General features: G+C 37.9%; 2 protein-coding genes across 2 annotated transcripts in view; one reads left to right on the top strand and one right to left on the bottom strand.

Annotated features, from left to right (window-relative positions):
- Positions 1-281: 281 nt before the first annotated feature.
- LOC112566738 (fatty acid desaturase 2-like) lies at positions 282-10,522 on the top strand. Its single transcript, XM_025243080.1, has 11 exons — positions 282-656; positions 1,249-1,344; positions 1,719-1,916; positions 2,186-2,287; positions 2,672-2,797; positions 3,267-3,327; positions 3,850-3,926; positions 4,428-4,525; positions 5,516-5,692; positions 5,961-6,086; positions 6,200-10,522. Exons 1-11 carry the CDS (start codon positions 471-473, stop codon positions 6,246-6,248), a joined length of 1,296 nt encoding a protein of 431 aa, XP_025098865.1. The 5' UTR covers positions 282-470; the 3' UTR covers positions 6,249-10,522.
- A 2,084-nt stretch (positions 10,523-12,606) lies between these two features.
- LOC112553782 (dynein heavy chain 7, axonemal-like) overlaps positions 12,607-27,135 on the bottom strand; it is a 73,995-nt gene continuing 59,466 nt past the window's right edge. Inside the window, 7 exon segments of the mRNA XM_025221262.1 lie at positions 12,607-14,681; positions 15,017-15,120; positions 16,382-16,559; positions 17,153-17,305; positions 17,513-17,743; positions 21,837-21,974; positions 22,557-22,742. Of these exon segments, the coding sequence (XP_025077047.1) occupies positions 14,475-14,681; positions 15,017-15,120; positions 16,382-16,559; positions 17,153-17,305; positions 17,513-17,743; positions 21,837-21,974; positions 22,557-22,742 (1,197 nt within the window). The 3' untranslated portion in view covers positions 12,607-14,474.

The following is a 27,135-nucleotide window of genomic DNA, read 5'->3' as shown; positions in this document are numbered from 1 at the left end:
AGAAACGCTTTCATTTCGAACTGCCAACCTTATTGCTAAATATTCTTCCATTCCCTCCCTATTTCCTAAAACAGATATAATTTAGCTTCGCTTTCGTTGCAGACGACGCCCGCCACATTTTTACATGAGAAACATTTTTTGATGGAGATCATATTTTTTTTCTAAGTTCATGTTTCATTGATGGACGTCATATTGTTTTTTTCTAACCTCGTTTTTCATTGGTCATTTATGTCTGCCGATCATGCACGACCTCTCACAAAAAGGGTCAAGGCCGTTTCGATGGCCTGCTGATTACATTACGAGTGCACTGAGCATGCGAACACCGGCATGGTGTGGCGTCTGCTAAGCTTGTTCTTGAGCGCGCTCGCTGACTTGAATGAGACGGTCGTCATCGATCACTGGTGTTAATTTATTTTTCGTTTGCTTAGTATTTTTTTACTTGCCAGCGAGATATTGACGCGATATACATTATGTGCAAGGAGGAGAAAGGCACTTCCAAGTTGCCGGTATATGGATGGGATGAAATTCGGAAGCATGCAGACAAAAACGACAGATGGTTGGTGGTGGATGGACGAATTTACGATGTAACAAGGTGGGCGAAAAAACATCCAGGTGGTGAGAGAATCATTGCTCATCATTGCGGACAGGATGCAACGGTAATTCATGAGTGAATCTTTTGATATTGAGAGGGTGTGCATCCTTGTCTTTGGGATCTTATGTAACTGAATGTAAAGTCGCTTCAGGGTTCTTCGAAGGTGAACAGTACCGGCGTTACGAATGATTCTATTCTTGTTAACGCTCTGACATTGGCAGAGAAAAATACATTGATAAATAAGCTTTCAAAACACATTTAACATTCTGAATTAAACAGAAAAATTGAATAAGTTTTTGTTAGCTGTAATTGATTTCCAGAATAATGCAGAATTATGATAGATTCTTTGGTGGTTTTTTTTTTTTTATAATGTAGACATATTCAAATATTTGTTAGAACATTGAAGTAGGCAAGCTAACCCCTGTCGATGTTTCATTCCAGAACTTTGGAACTATAATAAACATTTTAGGCATAATTTCACTTGAACTGTGATCTACTTTCTTAGTAAGTGTAGTGTTGATATACAATTTCACATTGTTTGCTTTCTGTGTGTGTGTTTAAATATTTTTCTTATTGGGCACTTTAATGCATATATATTATTATGCCCATACATTCACATGAACACATTTCTATATATGTATGCACTATGCTGATAGGATGCCTGGGTGGCTTTTCACAATGATCACAAAGCTGTGTGCAAGTACATGCAGCCTCTGCTGGTGGGACTTCTTAAAGATGAAGAGAAGAAGGAGGTAAAAGATTTAGCACTTCATATTTTAAAATATTATGGTCAGTGAAGTGTGTCATCTCAACAGACGTGGAGAAATGAAGATAAACCCAAACAGCCCCTTAAAACAAGCAAATTCCATGCAAATAAGAAATATTAATTTTTGATGGACAGATTTCTGCATGTAATTCTAAAACAAAATTGTTGTGTTTCATAGTAAATCATTACAAAAATGCTTAAACATTTTCAATTGTTCATTCACTGAACGAAATATAAAATGAACTGAAGTGTAAAATTATTCTTTGTTAACAGGCTGTAATTGCTGATCACGCTTTTATCTCTTATTCAATCACTCATTGCTTATATGCACACTAAAGAAATGCTGTTTTTGCCTTTCAGAGTGAACTGATAAAAGACTTCCGAGATTTGAGAGCCAAAACGGAAGAAATGGGGTTGTTTAAAGCCAGCCCCTTATTTTTTTTTTCCATCATGCTACATATCCTTGCACTTGAAGTGCTGGCCTGGTTCCTCATTTACACTTGTGGAACAAGCTGGATCACTTTGTTAGGGGCATCCATTCTTCTTGTTACTGCACAGGTATTACCTATACACAGAGGTCATAAAAGCAATGATAATGATGTTAAAGTGATGTTTCAAGTCATTTAAGTAAGAATTACTCTTTACATAGACAAGGTTATGTACAGATCTGTCTTCATATGTTCTATCTGCCTACCTACTTAAATGTTTATTCCTCCATCTGTCTACCTATGGTTCTCTTATCTAATAATGAATTTTTTAAACAATGTTTGCTGCCTAGTAGCCCTAATCCCTTGAACATGGCATCATGTTTTTTGTCATGAATGTAGGCACAGGCTGGGTGGTCGCAGCATGATTATGGGCACCTTTCAGTATTCAAATCATCATGGATCAACCATAGTATGCATATATTTGTCATAAATTTTCTCAAGGTATGATACACACTTTGCTGTTATATGAAAAACTTCGCACTCCTTAAATTTTGAGTTAAAGAGACGTTTGTTTCTAACCCTACACTTTAAACCAATTCTTTTTGATGCTAACCTTTATTTTTCATGAAAATTTCTCCTCATGTTTTAATATTGTTAGAGATGTGTGTGTATGTCTGCTTATTCATAAACACTAACACTTCATATCTTTTATCTAAAAGTTGAAATCCTTGCATTATAATTGTAGTGCTGTGTGTGAAATGTGTCCTCGAAATGCCATCATTGAAAGCAGAAGCAAATAGACAATGGTGCATCTGTTTTCCACTTTTAAAAAAAGTGAAGCATAAATATGTTACATTTTGAAAATATTGAAAATGTCATTCACAGGGGGCCTCATCATCTTGGTGGAATTACAGGCACTTCCTTCATCATGCAAAGCCTAATCGCATGCGTAAAGATCCTGATATACGATTTGACCACTTATTTGTACTGGGGAAAAAGCAGCCTGTTGAGGTATTCAGTCTACATACATATGATTTTTAACCAACATATTCCATCATTTTTTATTTTGTAGGCATTGTAAACAAAAATTACTGTTTCACTTCATCAGTGGTCTCCAGTGGCACAACAGCGCCTGTCACCAGTACAGTGAGGCTTGGCTGTCCTGGGTTCATCTTTTATTTCGGGCACACTGTTTTTTTCTCTGCGTGTGGCATTTGTTTTCCTTGAAGGGATATAACCATAGTTGCTGGCTTGGCTTAAAACGGCAATTCCCCTTTCTCATTTAAGGAACCTATGTTTGAAATCAGGAACTTACATTTTGTATAGACATAGCTAGTGTTCCTATTGGTTTCTTGTCACATGCGAAGTATTTGTGCATGCATGCAGGTATATTGAGTGAGGAAGGAAAGAAGTATTGAATGAAAAAGTATTTTTTCACTCTCTTGGACCACTCGTAAAATTGCCTTTTTTTATTTTCCAGTGGGGTCAGAAGAAAAAAGGGGTAATGCCATTCAACCATCAGCACGAATATTTCTTCCTGAGTGAGTGTTTACCAGTGGTCATTATTAAGATAATTAAAGGATGCTTGGGAAAAAAATCATTACATGACTGTGTAACCGAGTGGTGGGGGAAACATATAGCTTTGTATAATACGGAAGTCTGCTTAGTTTTTTTGTCCCCAAACAAATCTTCCTGTAGCTGCTTACTTCCTTGTCCTCAAATCTGCCTATCAGTTGTACTTGCTAGTTTAGGAATTTATTTCATTGCCTTTTTAAAAAATATCATCTGGCTTATATTGTCTTATTGATGCAACTGCAGAATTTCTTACTTTGAATTTTTAAAATAAATGTCTGTTTTAAAGCCATCTACAACCAACTTGTAACTTCAAAATTCTTTGTACAGTACGGTGTAAAGTAAATAGTATGAATTAACAGGCTTAGTATATGTTTGCAGCTTTTAGCTTTGGGACAAGCTAGTTTATCTCATGAACTGCTTTTTTATATGCTTTAATTTCTTTTCTTTGCATTCTGCCTTCTGAAACTTCTTGTTTATCTATTCTTCAGTAATGCCTCCACTTCTCCTACCATTGTACTTCAACTTTGAGATACCCTATTTTCTCATCACCAGAAAACTGTGGGGGGTGAGTGCAAGATTCTAATCTGAGCTTCATTTCTGATTTTTCCTGTATGCACTGTTGTTCATGAATGAATGGAAAATTAAAAACAGCTCAATTGGCAGTCAGAACTTATACTTTTAAGTCACCTTGTAAGAATAGGGATATATTGGAACATTAATTCTTTGGACCCAGGCAATTTACAGCATAATTCTAATTGCTGTTATCTTTACACAGAATGCTTAAAGATGATTTGACAGCTGTATCCATGAATCAGGCCCATAGAAATATTTTTCAAAGTTAGTGCTGTTGGCTTTTCTCCTGCGCATGCAGAAATGTTGATATAGGAACATACTTAAACATGTAGAAATAAGCAAATAGTACACATCAAAAGAAAAGTGTAAGGGGTGAACAACCTCTCAACAATATGGATACTGTTGTGATTGATAAAAATGAAAAAACATAGCACACACAAAATACCTTCTCTTGATATCTAGCATGCTCATTGTTAATAAACCATTTTTTCAGGAACTTCTGTGGATGGTAGCATTTTTTGTGCGATACTGCGTGATGTTTGCATCTTTCCTGGGTGTTGGAGGAACTTTAGCATTTTATCTTTGGATCAGGTTAGTGGGCCAATAAGGTCAGAAATTAGTTGGGATCAATGTCCAGTGGTGAATGTAAAAGCTAGTCGCACAGTCACAGTTTTTGACGTGCTGGATTTGAAGATATGAGTGCTGATGACATGATTATCAAAGGCCCCTTTATCAGTTCTTTGATAAAAGTAACTTGATCTCTAACCCTAGAGACCCTGACCTTGGTATTCAAAGCAACAGGCTTTTTTTTTTTTGTAACAGGTTAATCACCTTAAATGCTCGTTGGCTTTATTCAATTAAGCTGTGTAATAAAAAATAGTATGATTTATCTTCATATCTTAGTGGCTGACATGCAGCTCATATATTTTAGTCAAGATGATAAGTAAAACAAAAATTGTCATGAGATATTTTGAAAGAGGCAGGAATTTTGTATTGGTCTTTGTATTGTCCATGACATTGCTGATGCCTTGGCCTTGTTTAAAACATGCTGTGCTGGAAGAAATTCTTGTGCATACAACCTTTTTACTACAAATATAAGGGATATAATTTCTGTTCAATTTCAAAAATTCTTTTGGTTAAAATGTTTGTCAGTAAGACATTTTAGCTATATAGTTTACGTGAATTGCAGGAAAAAAAGCATAAGAACATTAAAACCAGTGATCTCATAAAAACTTGCAGTCAGTTCAAAACAAATAATAATTTAAAGTATAGGGAACAATGAACTAGAGTTCTGTAAGTTTAATGTTACAAGATAAGTATAACTTTCAGTACAGGCTTGATATGCATGTCCCTGTTTTAGCAGTCAGATGTAGAGGGAAGCCACAAAGGTCCTATCATAATCTATACACGATCGATGTTTCAAAATTTGCTAATTAAAATTCAGTATGGGAATGTTTTTCATGCCATGTGATCATTTATACAGTTGATTTAAAAGTATAAATGTGCACGTGTGTTAAACCATTTTACCTATCGTAGTCCATAATAACTTTGTGGTGTTCATTGTTTTTTATATTTTTACAGGTTTTTGGAAAGCCACTGGTTTGTGTGGACAACACAAATGAATCACATTCCAATGGATGTAGACACAGATCAGGATGACGACTGGGTCACTGGTCAACTCAAGGCTACTTGTAATGTGGACCAGTCTTTTTTCAATGACTGGTTTTCAGGCCATCTCAACTTTCAGATTGAGCATCAGTATGTTTTACATCTCTTGATGTTTTGCATAGTAAAGACGAGCATGAATTTTCAAGGCATTGTTTAACTTGTATTTTAGTTTAATGTAGACTGTTTGACCAACGTTGTTTGTGTGCATGTATATGTGAGCATGCATTTTGGCATTACAGTTCCAATTCATTGCTTTTTTTAATATATTTATAGATAAGTTTTCAGAGATTTTTGACATCATTAAAGTTGACAGTGCAATCTCTTCACCTAAGTTACAAGGTATCTTTCTTTCTCTTAGTCTGTTTCCGACCATGCCAAGACACAACCTACACAAGGCAGCTCCACTTGTGAAGTCTCTCTGCAAGAAGCACGGATTAGACTACCAGTCCAAGACTCTGTTCACAGCATTTGCAGATATTATAGGGTATGTCGTACTTGTAGATGTGGCATTTTACTTGGATTGCTTAGTCAACAGCTTATCCAAACAACCTACAACTACTAATTAGTGATGCTGAAAAATCTGTTCATATTTTGCAGGTCACTGCGCAAGTCGGGGGAGCTATGGTATGAAGCTTACCACATGTAAACTGCCTGGCTTACCAAAACGCTTTTCTCCTTTTGAGATGGGGAGGGAAGGGGTTAAAGTTATGCACCATTCACAAAAAATTATTATTACAGTGCATCTGATTATGTTGTGCAGATTTTATAATACAATCTTCTTTCCATAACAAATAGCAACATTCCTTGGACAAAGTAAGTGTTGGAGCAATGCAAATCCCATTCACTGCTGCAAACTGTTTATTAGAGTTTTAAGACCTTGAAGAAAAGTGTAAATCATGATCATGTTTTAAAACTTGTTAAGGACTTGAGCTTGTAATTTTTGTGTCATTGCTTACACATTTGCGATAGAGGCTTTTTTCTCTGTTGTTACATATCAGTCCTTTAGAGACTTTGTCAAATTTTTAGGTGAAACAATACAGTATATGCTTTTTATTTATTTGTAAAGGTAAACGTCTCTTTTATTGAAATGGGAATAGTTTCAAAATGTAGTATGTGCACTCATTCTTCTGATTCTCGATTTGCATTTCACTTGTGTACACACACGCATATTACTGTATTACTGTAGTTGAAAAGTATTCTGAGCGGTATATACAGCATGAATCTTAACAGAAGAACTGTCTTGGTGTTTGGGGAAAAATATATGCACATTGGAAATATCAAGCATTTTTTAAAGTCCTAAGATATTTATAACAAATGAATTATTAACACGTACTTAAACATTACAAATTAATAATAATAGCAAAGCACAAAACTAAACGTACCTTTGAGCAAGAAGACATGCAATACATCATCTCTGATCTCTTCCAGCTGAATTTTAGTGTTGTCTCTTTCAATTGTTGCACAATGCTGTCATGTATGATGAATTCTATGTAGCATCCCTCATTTGTTATATAATTATGGTCCTTGGTGATTCTCCTACCCTACTCCCCAGAAATACGTGTGCAATAGATGTGGGGACCAACTGAAGCAAAACTGCCTTGATTAGTTAGAAGCCAGTTACACTGCATTTTGCACAGGTTGCAAAGCTTGCCTTGAGAGCAAATCTTAATGACTGAACGTTTTGGTTGAAGTATGGATTCATAGTTAGCTTTAGCATTACACAGCATATTTTTCTGGTTTTAACTAATCTCCACCCTTGCTGCTACCCAGATGAGAATGGCAGGAGTATATTTCAAGATGCAGCCTGGTGTTTTAAACAATGTAGAGATGTAAACAAATTTATATGAAATATCCATCTTTGTGGTTGTGACACTGTTGATATCTGCCGCTGAGTTAAAACCTTAGAGACCTTAAAAAAAGTTGTGATGCACACAAGTCTGTACCTGAGCACCTGGAAGACTGCTACCTGTGTCCATTGTCAAGTGAATGCCAGACATTTTGTTCTTTGCTATCAGCTGGTCCCTGCTGTTCCTCACTCTGCCACCTCTGGCCAGATACTTTTGTTAACTCTGCCTCAGTTCACGTTGCATGGGAGATTGGGTTGAAGTCTCTTGGGTGTGCTTGTGTACATATATTCACTGCTTTTTTCCCCCTTCTACTGATACTTGCCCGTCGGCTTGAGTCTACTGACTATGCATCTTTCCTATACAAATGTTAAAGAGTTGCTGATAGTTCTTTTTCAGTGGTGTACCTAACTTTGATGTGTAACTGATCATTTTCTTAAATCTAAACTTTTACTCGTTTTCGAAAAGATGATTTTTAAGTAATCGCACAAACACTTGGATAGGGCAAAGATAAAGGAATTGATGAGCAACCATAGACCAAAGCTGTGACCTGAATGCGTTTGAGACATCAGAAGTTGGCGGCACTTTTTATTTTTCCACCCACTTATCAATTTCCTTAGTTGGGGGAACATTCAGAGCTATGTTTTTCAAGTGGATTGTGTTGCCACTAATGGGTTGCATGATCATTCAGCAAAATATTTAAAGGGATGGTGCAAGAGTGGATTTTGACTTAGTGGAAGAATTGACTACTTAACACTTTTTATCTGGCCTGATTCTAAATGGCTGATGACTAGGTAATGTAATGGTGCTGTTGGAGTAATGTTCCAATCATATGTGTGCATGCACAGTTTTACATTTAGTAGAGAATATTTTTTCAGCATGTTACATTTTTATAGGATTACAGTAAACTAGATTTCACAAAGTAGAGCATGATGAAGCTTCTCTCTAAATCTGTATTGCTTAAACTGTGGTGGCAAATTTACAACTCTCAAGTAATTTATCTTTCAAGATATGCTGCATTTTATATTAAGCAGGCCGAGCAGATTGCACTCTCGTGCAATTGCAGATGTGGGTCAGTGATTTGTGATTTTTCAGGATTTTGTCAATGTCTCTGTTTTCTTGGCTTTGCTCATTCTGAAAGTAATAAGACAATAATTTATCTACTTAACTATTAGAGGGTGGGGGTGTGTAATTTTTTTTTTTGTTTTTTGTTAAATTTTAGTGTACTTTTCCCATCCACATAAATATGGCATCTTTCAAGTTTTCATATTATCTTCATTTATTAGGCATCTACTCTGATTAGAATATATTGTCCAGACCAGCATCTGCAGAGGTAATATGTGCAATATTACAAATCTTGATGTGCACATTTTTATTTTGTATTCTAAACTTTTTTTAACAAATTCTTATTACAATGCCATACAAATTTAGTCATGGCATAGGGCTTGTTTTGTTTGGGTTTTTTTGTGTAATGCTTTGTTACCAAGTTTATACCTTATTTGGTATCTTTTATTTTCTTTTGGATGTACCTTGAAGATGCACATAAATTATTGACCCTGTTGCAACTGTTGAATACATAATGACAGCTTGATAAACTGAACCTGGCATCATTATTACATCATGACAATACTCTTTTTTATCACTAAACACTAGATGTGCAGTCCTTTGGTTAATATCCTAACAAAGGATTATGTACTTGAGACTTTCAATCGAAAAAAATTGTTGATGTTCCAAACTTTCTTTTATTAGACGTAATGGTTTTTGGTATGTTATGTCTTTCTGAGATTGAATAATGTTTTTTTCTTTGTGTAAGTATTTTTTATCAAAAATAAATAGTCGTAAGCATGAATACTTTTGAGAGTTTGTAAATGTTTTGGAAGCCAAATGAATTGCAAGTGTTCAAGCTGGAATGTGAATTTCTGCATTTTTTTTCTCTCTTGTCCTATGCATCATTTGACATACTCATTTAATACACAGCAATCTGCCAGGTCAAATATTTCCAAAAGGCATGGACAAAAGTTGAACAAATGAGCAATGTGCTCAGAAGAGTGTAAGAACATGCTTCATCAGAATACATGGTTCAGTGTGTCAAGCTACAGTGATCATTTGTTCACTGTACAAGTTACATCTGCTCACATTTTCTTTCATTCTGTAGGCATGAGAAAAGTTGGTAACTTATCTTTTTGCAGCAGACCTACATACGAATAGTTGACTCATTGTTGTATTTGTTCTTGTACAAAAACTGTGCTTCTTTCAGATTCATCATTGCATGGGTATGTCAAGGATATGGTTGATGTGTTTACCCATCTACAAATATTAAAGATGATTATGCAACGAAGATCATAATGAAAATGTCTTGCATTGGTGTTTTTTTTAAATGACACCTTTGTGCATGGAGAGATGTGTTAAAATAGTTTTATTTTCATATTATGCTAATATTAAACATTGAAGGTTTTTAATAAAGTACTATCCAGGGATGTCATTTCAGACAGCCTAGAGTTTGTTTCCACTGTGCTATGCAAGCACTAAGAAGTAGCAATAAAGCAGTGCTGCTAGAAGTTGGAAAACAGTTATTTCAAATGCAAGGAGCTATTTGTGTTTTAGCCGGTTCCTTAGTATCAGCAATATTTTAATTCAAATAAGCATTTGCCACTGTGTAAATGTTGGGATGTGTGCATAGTCTTAAATGCAAGTGTAGGTGATCTAGACTCTAGAGGAAGATGTATAGAAGCTGTGAGAAAAATCATATCACGTAGCTGTGTATGTAAAGCATCATTGCAGCCAGAAATCAAGGGGCAAAGACAAAAAAAAAGTAGAGGGGAAAATAAATTAGCTTCTTTCAATGGTGATGGAATTTGTAAAAGTATATTTCTTTACTTTGTGTCGTTAAATTATTTTTGTATTTAAATTATTGCTGTGTATAGGTATTTTGAGTCCTTTTTTGAATTTACTGATAGTCTTAATTGCTGGGATTTGGGTGAACTGGTGGAACAACACTGACCTGTTATAAGGCAGGTAGTGTGACTAGGAGGCATCTGTCAGTGCAGCCTGATTAAAGTAGCTATTTGTCACTCAATGCTTGGAGTTGTTGAACGTGTCAAATGCCAGCTATGTAGCCATGTGTACTTGGTTATCATGATCATTTGTCAATAAGTCAACATTACATATACTATTTGCCCAGTACAAACATGGGGTGGTACCATATTCAACAGCCTCTCTGGCTGGGTGTCTGTGCTGACCCACCCCTTTCTTTTCTCAATCATCTATAGTCTTATCCAGCTAACTCTCCACCTTCTATCCTGCTGCATTATCTTCCTACTAGTCTTTGTCTTGTCTCTCTCCATTATGCTATCTTTACCCTTGGTCTCTTCTTTATAGCCTCCTTTGTCATGTAAGGTGATCTGTGTCTGAGGGAGATTGCATCAAGCAAATCTCCCAACAATGAATAAGAGGAAAGAAAGATACGTGGTAGAGATAATCACCAGTGAAAACCACACACCTGTGCCTACCACACCTGAACATGCTTGCTGAGCAGCTGTATCTACACTGTCTTGCAGCATGTTTCTTTTCTGTAATACTTTTACAGGAGATTTACCTCCTACCTTCCACCTGTTTTCTTCAAAGCCCCTCGTGCTTTGCGTACTCAACATACTGATGTCCCTTCAGTTTATCCAAGTTACTCTTTACACTCTTCAAGCAAATGAATGCTGCATGAGTAACTCTGGCCAAGACGATCAGTGTGTCCCCTGCTCAAATCTCTCAACAAGACCTGGAAGGTCTTTCTGGCCCCATTTCCTCCTCCTGTCCTCCTTTTAGAGGACTTCAACATCACCACCCCCTATGGACATTGAGTGATGCTGGGGGGAATCTGTCGGATCAGTTTTTCTTGAATGATGGCTGCAAATATCAGTCATTTTTATCTCTACCAACATATTTGTCCCTTGCAGTCTCTTATTTAAGCTTATAACAATGTCTAACGCTTTATTTATATAGTTAAATGTGTAATTTTCTTCAGTATCCTCTATTCAGTCTATTGTAAATATACTGTCAATTATGTGCGCGACAAATGTCAGGAACAACTTTGATGCTAATGACCTGCACACACCTACATATGCAAAAAGTTTTAAAAGTTAATTATCTCTCAAGCTTGCAAGCTTGTGCTCCAAATTTAATCATTTTTGACCAGTTATTGTTCTCCATTGTCTGAACAATTCATGTTTTCCTGTGGTGTTCATCATCCCATTTTAATCTCAAGAATTGGAAACAACTAATTATCTCTCATTGATTTCTGGCTAAACCAAAAGTGCAAATGTTCTACTGACATTTGATCAATACCAATGTAATATGTGATCTAAAATTCCCAACAGAAGTTATTTTGTTGTTGTTTGCATGGCAATATTACATGTAAACAATGGATGGTGTCAAACAAACGTAAACTCCAAGATGATAAAATGGAAGCCCTCCTATGTTCGAGAAGAAGAAATCCATCTTCACTTCTTTGTCCACCAAGTCACATCAAGGTGGGCGAAACCAACATCACCTTTGCGTCCTCCATCAGGATTCATTGTCACTGCAGACTTGATTCTGCTAAACAAGTTACAACTGTCTCTTCCTTTATGTCCCAGCTAGACAACTCCGCTCGTCATCTGATGATTGTCTCCTTACTCTTCTGTCACTAAAATAACATATGGCCACAGGATTTTTAGTTATTGTTCAGCGAAACAATGGAACTCTCTCCCTTTCCATACCCGCCACCTACTCACCATTGAATCCTTTAAACGTGCACTGAAAACACACCTCTTCCATAAACATTACTCCTAACAACCTTTCCCATGATGCTATTCCTTTGTCACACCCTTCCTTTTACAATATCATGTTACTCTCAGCTCTTGTTCTTGTTCTTTGGTTCCTCTTTGTGTTTTCTGTATTTGATTTTATTCTTCGTTTAGTATGGTTGTTTATTACTTCATAGTTCATATGTTATTTATTTGTTTTCCGGTCCCTCGTATGCTGTCCATGTTTCTTTCTTGTTCTTAAGCGCTAAGAGCATGCTCCTTAGGAGTGTGAGTAAGCACTTTATTTTTGCATTTATTATTGTTATTAATTTGTGATTTTTATTTAAGCCTTCAAGAGTAGTTTGTGTATGTGCTTAGACTGTGGTAATTATGCTAAAGTATTCAAATTTTATTTCTGATAAAAATTTTACTTACAATCTGTACAACAAAATATACAAGGATGGTTTATGAGTCTGAAGAATAAATTCTCCACAATATTTGTAAAATAAATATACATAAAGTATTTTTAACAATATTTTCCATCAGGAAAGTTAACACCGTCTCATAATTAACAGTGAAAAACAGTCTACACTTTTAGTCTTCCTTCAGCTTAATGTTTAGGGAACAAAGATTCTGATCATCATTCCAACTGAAAGGATCACCCCAAGTCCTAGCCACTCTTTCTGATTTAAATTTCATTATTTTGTCATTAGACAGCACATTCTAATCATTCAACAAAAATGATTTGCCATTACAGGGTAAAGCTAAATTATGAGGGGAAAAACAACTTTTTATCCCAAACAGAATTTCCGCTGCTCTACCTTATGTACACAAAAGTATCACAGACCTGAAAAAAATGTACATTACATTCAGTCAACAGCTTGTGAACAAATGTCAGCAGTTACATAACTGAGTTCCAGCTATACGGAATGCCTCTGAACCCCAAGATGTCCTTCTCTAAATACTGTTATGGTTAAAATCAGTGAGTGTAACTATGCAAGGATTTGGTTGATATATCCGTTAAGCAGCTAAAGTACTATCTCCAAACAAAATTTGTGGACAGGAAAACCATTACAAACGTGGCCTGAAAAACAAAAACCTTTAAATGTCCACTGCTACTACTAGTTATAAACACAGCACAGTATTAACCATTTCTGACCAGCACCAAATTCACTGCAACCAAAAAATACTTGGACTTCTGGCAAATCAGTGAACACAGAAAACCTTAGTGTAGTAACCTCACTCTCCTACTCGCAAAACATGACAATGATGTGATCTCACTTCTGTTCTGCATTACAATTGTTTGATGATGTAATAATATTCATGCTGCTGTGAAAGATAGATCCATGGATGTGGGATATTAATTCGTGATGGATCTATGTATTCACTCGAAGTCACCTGCAGTGATTGGATTATCTCAGTTCTGTACCTTTACTCAAGGCTTGATGATTCGGTGATCTCATCTCCTAGGTTTTCCTAAAATTTACCATATTTAAATAAAAGCAGCGTCTTATGTAAGTCCTTTGCCTTTACACAGACATCATCTCAAACACCACCAACTCAAAAGTAGTCCATCATGTGAAGGAGCCTCTAAATTAAGATCAATATTGATATTAATGATATGGAGATGTTTTACAAAGTCTTTTGTATCACAATTCCTTCTACATGAAGGACAATTTAAAAAAAAATACCTGAATGTGAAAAACAGATTTTGGTCAGTTGCATACTTTGTTAAATATATATATCTCTCACTCTTAAAATGGTAGCCAATAGGCATAACATTTGTAAATATTCTTAGTGCAATAAAAAATGGACAGCATGTTAAGTGGCAAGTGAGGGAAATGATTGTAAAAGATATATATATATACACCCACACTCACTAATAAAAAAGAGCATATCCCATAAAAAGGAGGACATGAATAAATAAAGATTGCAGAGAAGAGCTCAGAACAGATTAAAAGATTAAAAAATGTAAATAGCTATTTTTCCGGGATGGGATTATACACAACATGCCAATAAAAGTCATGATGTGGAACAAAAGTACTTGTCCAAACAAAGCCTGACTTTCTCATGTGCAAACAATGACTGGGATTTTTATATACAGAATTGTCTTCGAATTCTCCTAAATATCATGTTTTTATACAGAGTACATTGTGTGAAGTGTAGACTGTCTTTTACTTTTGCTTGAGATGCTCCCTGCACCCTCATGTATATGTAATGGCCCACAAGATCCATTGTTCTGGCAATGGCACATTAATTGTCCAGCTGACACAGAAGGGCTACGCCACGGCAGACCCAGTGTTCTTGAGGCTTGTTTGAAGGAATCATCATTCCAATGACAAAGTTGGTGGAGTGACCTGTGGTGGACAGTGTTCCTCTGCGTTCACTGGTCTTATACACTGGACACAGGTAGGAATGGGTATCTTTGAGGTCTGAACGCTTGATGGGTTTCAGCCACATCTGGAAAAGCAAGAAACAGATAAACCAATATGAAACTTGTCTGACTTGAGTTAGGAGCTTATTGGGTTTTTTTTTAACACCGCTAACCACACTAAACACAAATAAAGCAAGTTGAGTGACTATTAGAAATCTAGCCTATGATTAGATAATCTGTCAGAATTTACACAGTTTTGATTGATTTTCTTATCTTTACATCATTTTATTACAAAAAGGCAATTTAGAGGAAAACAACATGCAAATAAACCTGCATATATGAATGTATGCATGAAATGCACACGCACACACATATATGTACACACAAATGTGCTTTAACAACAGAGCTAAAAGAAACTTACAACTGGCATAGTATCAAACAGCACTTTTGGATATGACTCATTCAGTACTTTTAGTTTCCGATCCCATCGTGCACCTTCCAGAAACAGGCCTTTCACATACACTCCTGCAGACAGTGCACAGTTCAAGAAAATACTTGGATATAGACAGTTACCTTCTATAAATCAGGCTTTTTCCAGGCATATCTTTGCATCCAAATTGAGACATACTATATAACACATGAGGTACCCAATGTTTTTTGTGGTGATAGCCACATCTGTTAATGAAATAGGTCCAACACCCTTAATTTATTCTTTCCTCCCCCACTTACAAGATCATGACCGCTGCATCATGATGTTCTTTTCATAACAATCCTGGTACAAAACATACTATGCTGTGAAAGGTGCAAGAGCAAATAAAAGAAGATACCCTTAGGCCTTTCAATCCATATTCTGTATTATTTTCCTTTAACAGCTTAATTGTTAGAACACTGGTGTCCAAAGCCAGAAGCTTGCAGGCTTAATAATTCCCCTAGTCGACTCAGCTGCCAGGAATGGGTACCTGACTTCATTGAGGGTTTGGAGAAGGTAAAGCAGTGAAGGAGAAGAGATGGCAGCCGGCCTCATGTAAAGCTATCCTCGAGAACATTGCCCTCTCTTACACTTCACTTCCAACAATCTAAACAGTTAAGGAACAGCCTTTATTTTGACCTTTTACAGCTAATTAAGGGTTCAATAGAGTGTTTTGTTGATTTAAAAGTATCTGAAAATCTGTCAATCCAAAGCCATGTTGTGGACAGCATTTGGCTGCTCATACTGTCAGGACAAAAAGTACAAAGGACAAAATATTTGTAAATAAATTCAACTGTTTTGTACCTTCCATTATACATAGGGTGTAAATGATTTTTTAAAACTTGATTCCTCATGACAGACCATCAACACTGTCTGCTCCACTCTCTTATGCCTCTTTCATTCTGATTTCAAAAAATATTTTTTTCCATAATTTGATATATGTATATATAGTTTAATATATATTCTGATTTACTATATGAAAACAAAGAAAATATTTCTTGAAATCAGAATGAAAGAGGATGGTGATGGAATTTTTAATAAGTTAAAAAATGCTTTTTAAAATGGTGTTATAATTATGGTTGTCTTTGTTGTGGGTTTGTAGGTGTTTGTATTTGAATAACATACTTGTTTCTGTCAGTTGCATAGTGAATGTAACTATACATCTCATGGCATTAGTTACAGGCTTTAGTTTGGTGGGAAAGGAGGATAACTGTTCACAGTTGGTACAAGCACTTATAGGGTAGCTCAATAAAGCACTTAGTGAACTTCATTCCCTCATAAAAATACCCAAAGTGTAGAGAATTGTCAAAACCTTACCATCCTCTGGTGGAGTTTTATAGTCTTTGTCTTCCAATACGTCATAGTCAAAGGCCAGCAAGTCAATGGGGATGGTGTATTTTCTGGCAAAGTTTTGCTGTGCACCTGTCAAGAAAGCCTGTGTGAAGAAGAACCCTGAAATCCAAAAGATTACTGGGGGACCGCCGTCATACCAGTCCTGAAACCAGAGGTAACGTAACACTTCAAACCAGTTCTGAAACTAAAAGAAGCTTCAAACAGTCGGGTGCGCAACTACTATTTTGTTTATACATTGCAAGGCAAATGAAAGACACCAAGCCAAGACAGCTGAAGCTGCTCTGGGCACTACAGCTACAAGTTGTCACTGTTACCAATAAAACAAACATGAAAAAGTATTTAGTGAACTATTTCGCCCCTTTTTCTTCTTTTATAAGAAATCATGCAAAAATAATTCCAAGTCTTAAAACTTGAAAAATTTACTTGAATGCTTATAGCAAAAAGTTTGAAAAAATAATAATCAGTAAATCTACAAAGGCATTGCACCACAGGAATCATTTGTTCTTGTCTTAAAACAGAGTTCTCTCCATTTATTAACAAAAAAGATATGGCAGAGGAAAGGAGAGAGTAACATACAGTACATTTGTGAGGCCTCTGTGTCAAATAAGACACCACATGAACTTGTGGGCCTTTCTTCTTTGGAGACAAAAAACATTAAGCAGAATGCTCACTCCCCATTCACTTCTCAACATTGGTATTAACTGTAATCTTGACTAATGGGAGTAAGAAAGTTACCTGAAGGAATTTTAAGCGGGTGAGGAAGTCGTTGACATAAGAACCCAAAGGCTTTAATGAGGGATAAGAGACTTTCATCCATTTGCCAGGAATCTTGCCTTTCAGGATGCTCATGACCACCTCCTCCAGGTCAGATGACATCACCACCAGACCCTGACAGTGGCAGTAGAGTCATCACAACTTAAAACTTATTATATATAATTAACCAGTTTTGTTTTCAATTGAAAACAAGTTTTATTCTGAGAAATAATAAAACTGTGGATTTTTTCCCCAAGTCATTTCATTATTTATTCCCTATAATTAGCTGCCCCAGTCATACATGCAACACCAAAGAAAATGATCCCTACTTGGCTAGCTTACCTTGATTGCTTTGCGGATATTGGAGAGTGATTCACGAACTGTAATTAGCAGTCGGTTAAATCGCACCATTTCTTGCACCAGCACAGTGTTCATGCTCTGTTTGTACGATGTTGGATACTTGCGCAATGCTAAGTCTGTTTCAAAGTTGGGTGGCAGCTTGCTCAGAATATCTGCAGCTACTTCATCTACCACATCATCTGTTGATTTTCCTCCCTTGGCAGATGCTCTTGCCTGTACATGCATGAAAAAGGATTATAGGTTATAGTTACATGTTGCAGATTATATCCAACATAGCCATCATCAGCTGGCAATCTAATTAAACAAAATTTTTAAATCATCAAAATAAACTTCTAGCTTGTCACAACATTTTTGTTTAAGAAAACCCAGTTCACATGAAAGAGAATCTGTCTTTGAATGTCACACTTTTTATTTGGAAGGTTTTGATAACCCATGAATAATCACACAGAATATCCATTACTTACTCTTTCAGAACTAGACAACTTCCTACCTGTAAACATGGATAGTCAAACAGAATTGCTCTTTGCTTACTTCTTTTAGAATATGACAATATCAGATGTACAGTGTTAATCAAATCTTGTTGAGAGAAGATCAACATGAGCATTATTAAATAAGATTTCCTTCACATTTGAATCAGGTACATATGCAATTATTAAAGAAAATAACCTCTTATTCTTAAGTCATGAGTTACATCCTATGCTACACCAGCTAGCTAAAAGCTTTGGCTATGACAGCTTTGAGTGTAACTGAAGTGATTCGATGGTGAAGTGCACTTAAATCTTGATTCCAACACAGTCTAATATTGCATATAAATACATTTCAGTTATGCTTTTGTATAATACTGCAATTAGTTTTAAACAATAATAAATTATAGTTATGTAAATGGTATAATTGTAAGAAATAAATATCACAAAGTAATTAAACCAGTACGTGTCTGTTATTATCAAGCATAACAGGAAAAAATTGCATGACTGACTTGTAAAATAAGACATGCTTACATTTAAGAAAAAGATTTGCAGAGAAAGTGTGACAGTTTGGGTGCTCAGTGTGATGAAATCATGCATTACAAGAATTATCAACCCAATGTGCTCGATAAACTCAGTGGCATTACACTGGGTGAAGGGTGTGGGGAAGATGGCGTATGTTTAGATCAACTCAAGTGTGCAACCAGCATAACTTTTTGCTGACATCGTCTTCAGATACAATGTACAGATCAGTGTTGACCCTTCAGATTCATCTCCTGTTTATGGTGGAATGTGCCCAGGCAACCATCTAACATGCCATCCCTGCATTGCTGGTCTGCCTGTACATGGTCACACTCATCATGCTTTATAACTACAATGTCACACACTTGCTGACATGGCCATGTCCGTACGGTATCACCTGATCGATGGAGAGAATCCCCCTTGAGGGATGATTCTCAGATTCAGAACCTGCAGCATATGTGTTGTGCTAATCAGAATTAAGTTTTGCAGGCCTGTTGAAGGACGACAATTCTGGAGGATTAGAGTTCAAAACTGCAAGTAAAGTCATCGATTACTGGCAATTACAATGAGGGGACAGTGAGATCTGTCAAGATTGTGTGACAGTATGAGAGTGTGACTGGGGTGTGTGAGTAAAGTTTTATTTTGATAGTGTGACTTGGGTATTCTGAGATTGATTTTTGAGTGTACTATAGGTCTACAAGATATCGTATAGTTTGGAGTGTCTGTTCTCGTTAGAACACTGTTTTGATGCTTAATTTTGCAAATTATTCATGCTGCAGTGGCTTGTAAAGTTCCAAGCCCATGACTACGAAATCTGGGAAGCCTGAGGCAATCATTATTTGTTAAAAGAACATGCAATTGTCAGGTGTAAGTGTGTTGGTCATGCTATTTGTGCCTTGACATAAGATGATAAATTCTGCAGAATAGTTATGAAATACCTTGTCTTAAACATAAATACCTGCAAATCATAATGCTGGAATAGTATGTACATATTTTTAATGTGAACACAACCGACTCAGTGCACTATTATGCATGACAGTAAGGCAGCATGCAGTAAAACTCCCATGACCAACACTTGCCTGCAGTAAGCACTCTGTATAAACAGCTTGATAAAAACACAGCCAAGCTATTTTTAAGAGTGTCAACAGTGAAACTGAGGCATTATCAGTCACAATGACATGCTGTGAGCATAAATGGATTTGATTTGATGCTTGGGAATCCCCCTTAAGACCACTCCAGCCTAATTTGGCTGGAGCCAGACCTGGTGCTTTGTACACAGAATCTTCCAACAGCCTGCACTGTACACAAAGACTCTTTCGAAGACAAATCTTCAACTCTCAACCTATATCACGCAGTTATTTCTCCAAGAAGATTGTCAGGAAAGACTACCATGTGATCCACTCAAAGGAGTCCACCTCAAAAACCATATTTTTAAGGGATAAATTAGGAGATTTTTAAACCTGAACATCCTGAAGATAAATTTGCATGTGCAAACACATTGAAACACAATTCCACACACAGATACACATATGAACAAATAGCTATAAGCACATGTGGGCATGGTTCCCCCCTCCATAGTCCATCTCTGCTTCCCCTTCTCCATTCTTTCTCTCACAGACATACAAAAAGAAAATTAGATCACTCTGATACTGATGTAATCTCAAAAAAACATGCCTCTCTTTTTCACACCACACACACACATAGTGCCTATATCTCCCTCTCTCAGTTATACATATTTTTGCTTTTTTCTAAGTATCGTCATCAGAAGGTGAAGCCTATTTAATGACAGTGGTACCCACACCACAAGCAACAGAAAGCTGCATAACTGGAAGCTCTCCCTAAGCTGCAGTCACAGATGTAGTTCACTAATCATCTAGAAGCCTCTTTGATAATCATACGTGGATCAATGCCAACCAGTACAGAAGCTGTGGTAAGCAATCCTGATGGCCTACAGTGTATAAAGTACCAGGTTGTTACGAATGGGCAAGGGGAGACCCGGGGGAGTGTTGCAGTGTTGTGCCATCTCTAGTGCCTGCATCAAAAGCATTACCAAAAGTCCTGGTGGCTAAATAAAGCAAAGAAGAGCTGGTTAGTTTCAATGTCCTGGCACAGACCAATTGTCCCATTATGCAGATTACAAATGAAGCACAAACAAGCAATGGTATATAAATGTAAGTAAATACAATATGCAAGATAAACTAGTGTAAGTCAGACTACATGTCAAGAAAACAATGACCAAAGTTTACGTAAACTATTACTATAAAATATCAATATAAAACTAGCCAGATAAAAGGCAAAAATAAAAGCATCAGATCTACGAGGCAAAGAAAACAAGAAGCCTAGATAATTCTGAAATCATACAGGCGACCCTGGCTTACCCGTTTCTGTCATAACACAGATGCCATAGTTGACAATTTTGTGCCACGCCATAGGAACATTAACACAAACAAGTGAAACAATCAGTTACTGACAGATGATGCATGACAGCAAACACACATGGCATAAATAAGCAGTGGTCACTTCACCAGCTACATCATATCATCTACTGTTTTTTAATCATCAAAGTGTCAACCACAACAAATGTTTAAGCACTAGTAAACCAAACAAAATGCATAAGCAGTGACTTCTTGTAGCTTTGTGCAAATGTCTTCAATCATTTCAATGCACCTATGTGCACAAGTATGTGCTCAGACGCATGCATGTAGACACTGTATTTTTCCTCTATGCTAAGCAATGCTTTAAATGATCTGCCAAATCAAATATGTGCATTAAACAATTTTTAACCAAAATCATTTTATGTTCTATATTCCCTAAAGAGAGTTTTTATTCTTTTTTATATTTTTTACAAAGGACACAATTCCTTTTTTTCTAAATATAATGGCAGACTTAAGGGAATTAAGAAAGCAACAGGTGCATGCTATCATCAAACTTACTGAACAATATTGCACATTTTCCCATTTCATATTTTAACAAATTTCATGCTTCTCAAAAATTTAAATGTGTGCAAATTAAGCAAAATTAGATAAAATGCAAACACACCAAACCTGTAAAATAATTAAAAACCTGAGCTCTAGGCCTGTCACGTTAACTACTAAAACAAATAAAGAAGCTCACACCACAAAGACTTTTTTCTCCAAAGGTTTTGTCCAATAGAGGTCAAACCTTGCTATATTTGCAACAACATCTGTCACCCCTCCCAGTTGATTTGCTAATGCTTGCTCAGTTTACAATGGCATATCTCCCTCATCGCTAGTATGGATCATTGCATACCACAAAGACAGGAGGTAATCCAAGACAGTTCTAGTCAAGAGTTGTCATACCTGTGTCAGCAAGATGTTGTCAAACAGTAACTGGGTCTCAGCATTGTCCTTGGTGATGTCGGCATTAGGATGCATGCCAAAAATTTCAGGTGATGGGTTCAGGGGAAGATTACGAGTGTACTCCAAATAAGACTCATGCTGGCAAAGAAAGCACAAAAAGGTTGGTGGCATCATTTCCACATCCTTCATGGTGCCTATATTACATAAGACACTCTCCCACACAGCAAATATATATACACACATATATGACCTTGTTGCATTCATTTAATATTATACTCCAATATCTCATTTGAATAAAAGAGCAAAGAAGCTAATAATAAATTTGTCAATTCTCCTAAGGGGCATGGAAACTGCTGCCTTATGCCAAACCAGAAACTAAAACTATGTCAGAGCAAAGCAGCCAGACATGTAAACAGATGTCACAAATAGTAGCACACCCAGGACAAGATCTGAGCCCAGAACATCCTTTCCTCCCTGTACTGACCACTAGTACTTAATTACTGCACCACTAGACCACCTCTCAATCTCCCTTGACAAAATAAATGCTATTTGATTTAAATGAATAACATGATATTAATATAAACACACACAGAGCATCTTAACACAATTTTTTATAGTAAACAATTTCAATCATTAAAAAAAATCATTTTACTAGCAAACCACATACATCACTTCAAGTGCATGAGAATTATCCATATTTTGACTACTGTTTCAACTCACATCTCCCTCAGGGGGCACATAGTAGAGCTGGCTCTCATCAAAGAAGTACAATCTTTGTTCCACAAGCTCTGGACAGTAAAACTTCTGTAGGATGGTCAGCAGTGTACGGCGATCCCAGTCATCTGTCACACGCCCACCGTAATTGCATTCACCTGTCAGGTAGCGCAACGCATCATACTGGACCTCCTGTAAGATAGGAAGATGAAACCGAGTTGTGGGGGTTGTAGAGTGACAACAACAGTCCAACACTCAAACAAAGGCAGGAACAGTCAGCAGGCGTGTGACCCTTTTATTACACAGGCTCGCCTCAGCTCTGCCCTTATATACCTCTGGGAGGGGAAAACTTTGCGATCCTCCTATATGGCCAGGGCAGTTACGAACTTTAACCCTAGCCAATCACTGCCAAGTATCCTCTCTCAGCAGGTCCCGCCAAAAAACAAATAATCATCCGCCGCCCATGCCAAACCTGACAACAACAACGCTGGACTACCGGCCCTCTACAAATGTATCACTCACACGCATAAAGGCATGCAAGCATGCATGTGAGGACACACACACAGAGGTACGCACTCATGCATAAAACTGTAATCTAAGAAGGTCTTGAATCAAGTTATCTAAAAAGTTAGACTGATGACTGTTGTGTTATTGGTTTGTGGGTATTAGAGGTGGCACTCATTAAACTGTCCAGTTAGAAAACACACAAGAGACAGCTTCATGTCGGCTCCCGCCCAAGTATATTTAAATCTCCTAACCGGAACTAAACCTTTTACGGATTGTTCATTTTGGGAATAAGGCCAACACTTGCCTTATGTCACATCTCCCTTTCTTTAAAATGGACATTGTTTCAATATAACTTAATTAACATTAATTTTAATATTCTTGAATTTCCTATTCAAGTCTATGTGCGTTTGATTCGAGTCAATCATTTACAAGTCAAGTCTCTGTGGGATCTTGATGGTGCGACCACTCTTGGTAGTCTTGACAGGCTGGTCTGGAGGAGCGATGACTTTGGACGCTGGCATCTTCCTGGCTGCGGCTCCTGGACATGGCTCTGGATTGGTAACAGGAATGTCTGGATCATCTGAGTGTGTATCAGACAAGGGGTCGAGATCCTCTTCGGACTTTGGGTTTGTTGGAATAAGGGACGACAGAGTCTTTGGGATAGGTCTGGGAGTCTCTGGATTGGGATCTCTGGGAATCAAGAGACGGCGGTTGCGTTTTTGGCGACCGTAGGGAGTCTCTACCTCATATGACCTGTTGGGCAGAGACTTGATGATTGTCCCTGGTGTCTGGGTTGGCTTCACCCAAACTGGCTGACCTGGTTCCAACTCAGCGGCTGGTCTGGCACGGTGTGCTCTGTCGAAGTTCTGTTTATGTTTCAACTTCTGCATCTCGTCTTTCTTCTGAAAGTCCTTCCTTTCTTTTTCCTTTTTCTCGGAAAACTGAGATGGTATGGTGGGGACCATGGTGCGTAGTCTTCTCCCGAACAACAGTTCTGCTGGACTGAGACCTTGCTGAAGTGGCGTAGCGCGATATGTGAGAATCGCTAAATAAGGATCATCTGCCTTCTTCAGGATTGATTTCACAGTTTGAACGGCGCGTTCGGCTTCGCCATTTCGCTTGTGGATAGTACGGGGCTGCTTGTTGTGTGAGTGAACTCGTACTGTTGAGCGAACGTTTGGAACTGCTTGCTGGAGAACTGCGGGCCGTTGTCTGAGATGACAATTTGTGGAATTCCATGGCGGGAAAATATGCTCTTAACATGGTTGATGACTGTTTCCGCCGAAGTATTCTTCAAGTGTGCCAACTCAATATAACGTGAATAATAGTCCACCACCAGTAAGTACTGTTCTTTTTTCAATTCAAAGATGTCCATGCCAACTTTCTGCCAAGGGAATGCTGGTGTGACAGAGGGAATGAGTGGCTCAGGGGAAATTGGCCTCTCCTTGATGCAAATTGTGCACTTCTGTACCATGGACTCTATCTGCTGAGAAAGCTTTGGCCACCAAACGCTCTCTCTGGCCAAGGCACGACATTTTACGATGCCTTGATGTCCAATGTGAAGTCTGTGGAGAATGTCTGTTCTCAGTACTTCAGGATGATCAGTCTTGATCTGTAGAGAAGAAGTCCTTCATGTTCTGTGACTTCTGAACGTACTGTCCAAAACGCTTTCAGTTCTTCATGTTCTGGACTAGAACGTGGCCATCCATTGTGGAGATAATACAGCACTGTCTTACAAACAGTATCTCTTGCAGTCTCGTTCTTGATTTCTTCGATGCGTTTTTCACTGGCTGGCAAGCTCTGAATCACTTGCTTGATGAAGATCTCTTCTTCTTCACTTCTCTCATCTTTCTGAGTGTTTCTTACTGGGGCTCGTGAGAGTGTGTCAGCAGTCACGAGATTCTTGCCTTTTGTGTAGACAATGTTGTACTTGAACCTCATCAGGCGCATCCGGAATCTCTGAATTCTCGGAGGTAGATCTTCAAGGTTCTTTGTTTTCAGTAGAGCCAATAATGGCTTGTGGTCAGTTTCGATTGTCAGATCACGAAGTCCTGTGATGTAGTCACAGAACTTTTCACACGCCCAAGTCACTGCGAGTGCTTCACGCTCAACTTGCGCGTACCTGCGCTCAGTTTCCGTCATACTTCTTGATGCGTAGAAAACTGGCTTGAGGTGACCATCTGACTGTTTCTGAAGTAATACTGCACCGAGACCGAAAGATGAAGCATCTGTTGAGACGACGGTCGTTTTTGTCAGTACCATAGTGTGCCAACACTGGAGCTTCAGTCAGCTGTTTCTTAATCTTCTCAAACGATGTTTCTTGAGCAGTGTCCCAACACCACTCTATGTTTTTCTTGAGCAGGTCACGTAGCGTTTGCTGTCGTTTGCGAGGTTAGGGCCTGCAAACTTCGCAACGTGGTTAACCATTCCTAACAATCTTCTGAGATCAGAAATGTTCTCTGGCTTGGGAAAATTCTTCACAGCAGACAGTTTCTCTGGGTCGATGGCGATCCATCTTTCGAGATGATGTGCCGAGAAAGGATATCTTCTCTTTGGCAAACTGGCACTTCTCATCGTTCAGGGTAATGCCCGCTTCTTGAAGCGTCGACATCACTTTCTTCAAGTGACGATCATGTTCTTGCTTGTTCTCACCGAAAATGAGCAGATCGTCAATGTCACAAATCACATTTCATGGTTCGCAAGAAGTTGAGACATTCGTCTTGAAATACTTCTGGCCTGAACTTATCCCGAAGGTAAGCGTGTATAACAGTACCTTCCAAAAGGTGTGATGAAGGTTGTTAACTCCTGACTTCCTTCATCCAGTGGAAGTTGATGGAAACCCTTTTTGCAATCAAGCTTTGTGAACATTTTTGCTCCTGACAGCTGGGCTAACAGTTCATCTGTTGACGTAACGGGTAGTTCTCTCTGCGAACTGCTTCATTTAGTTTGCTCAGATCGACGCAGATTCTGACTCTCTCGTCGCTCTTGGGCACCACTACTATTGGGGCGCACCAATCACTGGGCTTGGTGACTGTGCGAATCACTCCCTGTTCTTCAAGTTGATCCAATTCTGCCTTGACTTTCTGTTTCAAGGGCAAAGGTAAGCGTCTTGGAGCTGCTACTGCATATGGAACAGCTTGTTCTTTCAGACGAATCTTGTAAGGATCTTGTAGACTTCCTAGTCCTCTGAAGAGTTTTGGGAATTCTTCCTTGTACTGTTTTTCGTGGTCCTCTATAACTGTGTTGATTCTCTCAATCAACTTCAACGCTGTAATGGCTGGTCGACCTAGCAATGGTTCTTCAAGTGTTTTTACGACATACACATCTTGCAGTGTAGAGACATTCTTGTATGTCAGTTTTGCCTTGAACATGCCTTCCACAGCTATCTCAACACGACCTGGACCATACAGTTTCTTGCGCACTTTCTGCAATGGTCGCTTGGCTGCTGGAACTGCGGTCTGAGGTACGACGGTAACATCAGCTCCGGTGTCAAGCTTAAATACATTCTCTGTGTCTTCCATCAGGAGACTGACTTTCCAAGGATCTGTTGTCACACTGCCCACAATCATACCCATGTAAGCTTCTTCGTCTTCTTCTTCCTCTTCCACTGTGTGAATCTTAGAAGAACCTGAAGAGCGACAGACTGCAGCGTAGTGACCAATCTTGGAACATTTTCTGCATTTAGCGTTCTTTGCAGGACAACCATCTCTGTTGTGGGAACCTTTTCCGCATCGAGAGCATGGCTTAGTCTCTGGTTTTCCCCGAAGGCCTGGCTTCGTACCGCAACGAACTTTTCGCTGACCTTTCTGAATCTTGTTGATGGTTTTCTCAACTGTACTCTCGCTGTTGCTTGCCAACATCGAGTGTGCTTGAGTCTTGGACGTCTCATGAGCTCTGCAAATTTCTATTGCTTCTGGAAGCTTGAGTGTTTTCTTCTGCAACAATTTTTCACGCATAGTGTCATCTTGAACACCGATCACAAGTCTGTCACGAATCATGCGGTCAACATCTTTGAAATCACATGATTTTGCTAACTTGCGTAAAACTGTGACGTAAGTATCAACTGACTCATCCTTGT

The sequence above is a fragment of the Pomacea canaliculata genome, linkage group LG1, assembly GCF_003073045.1.
Source record: "Pomacea canaliculata isolate SZHN2017 linkage group LG1, ASM307304v1, whole genome shotgun sequence".
Lineage (NCBI taxonomy): Eukaryota > Metazoa > Mollusca > Gastropoda > Architaenioglossa > Ampullariidae > Pomacea > Pomacea canaliculata.
The sequence above is the reverse complement of the archived record's forward strand: the minus strand, read 5'-3'. Positions and strand labels throughout refer to the sequence as shown.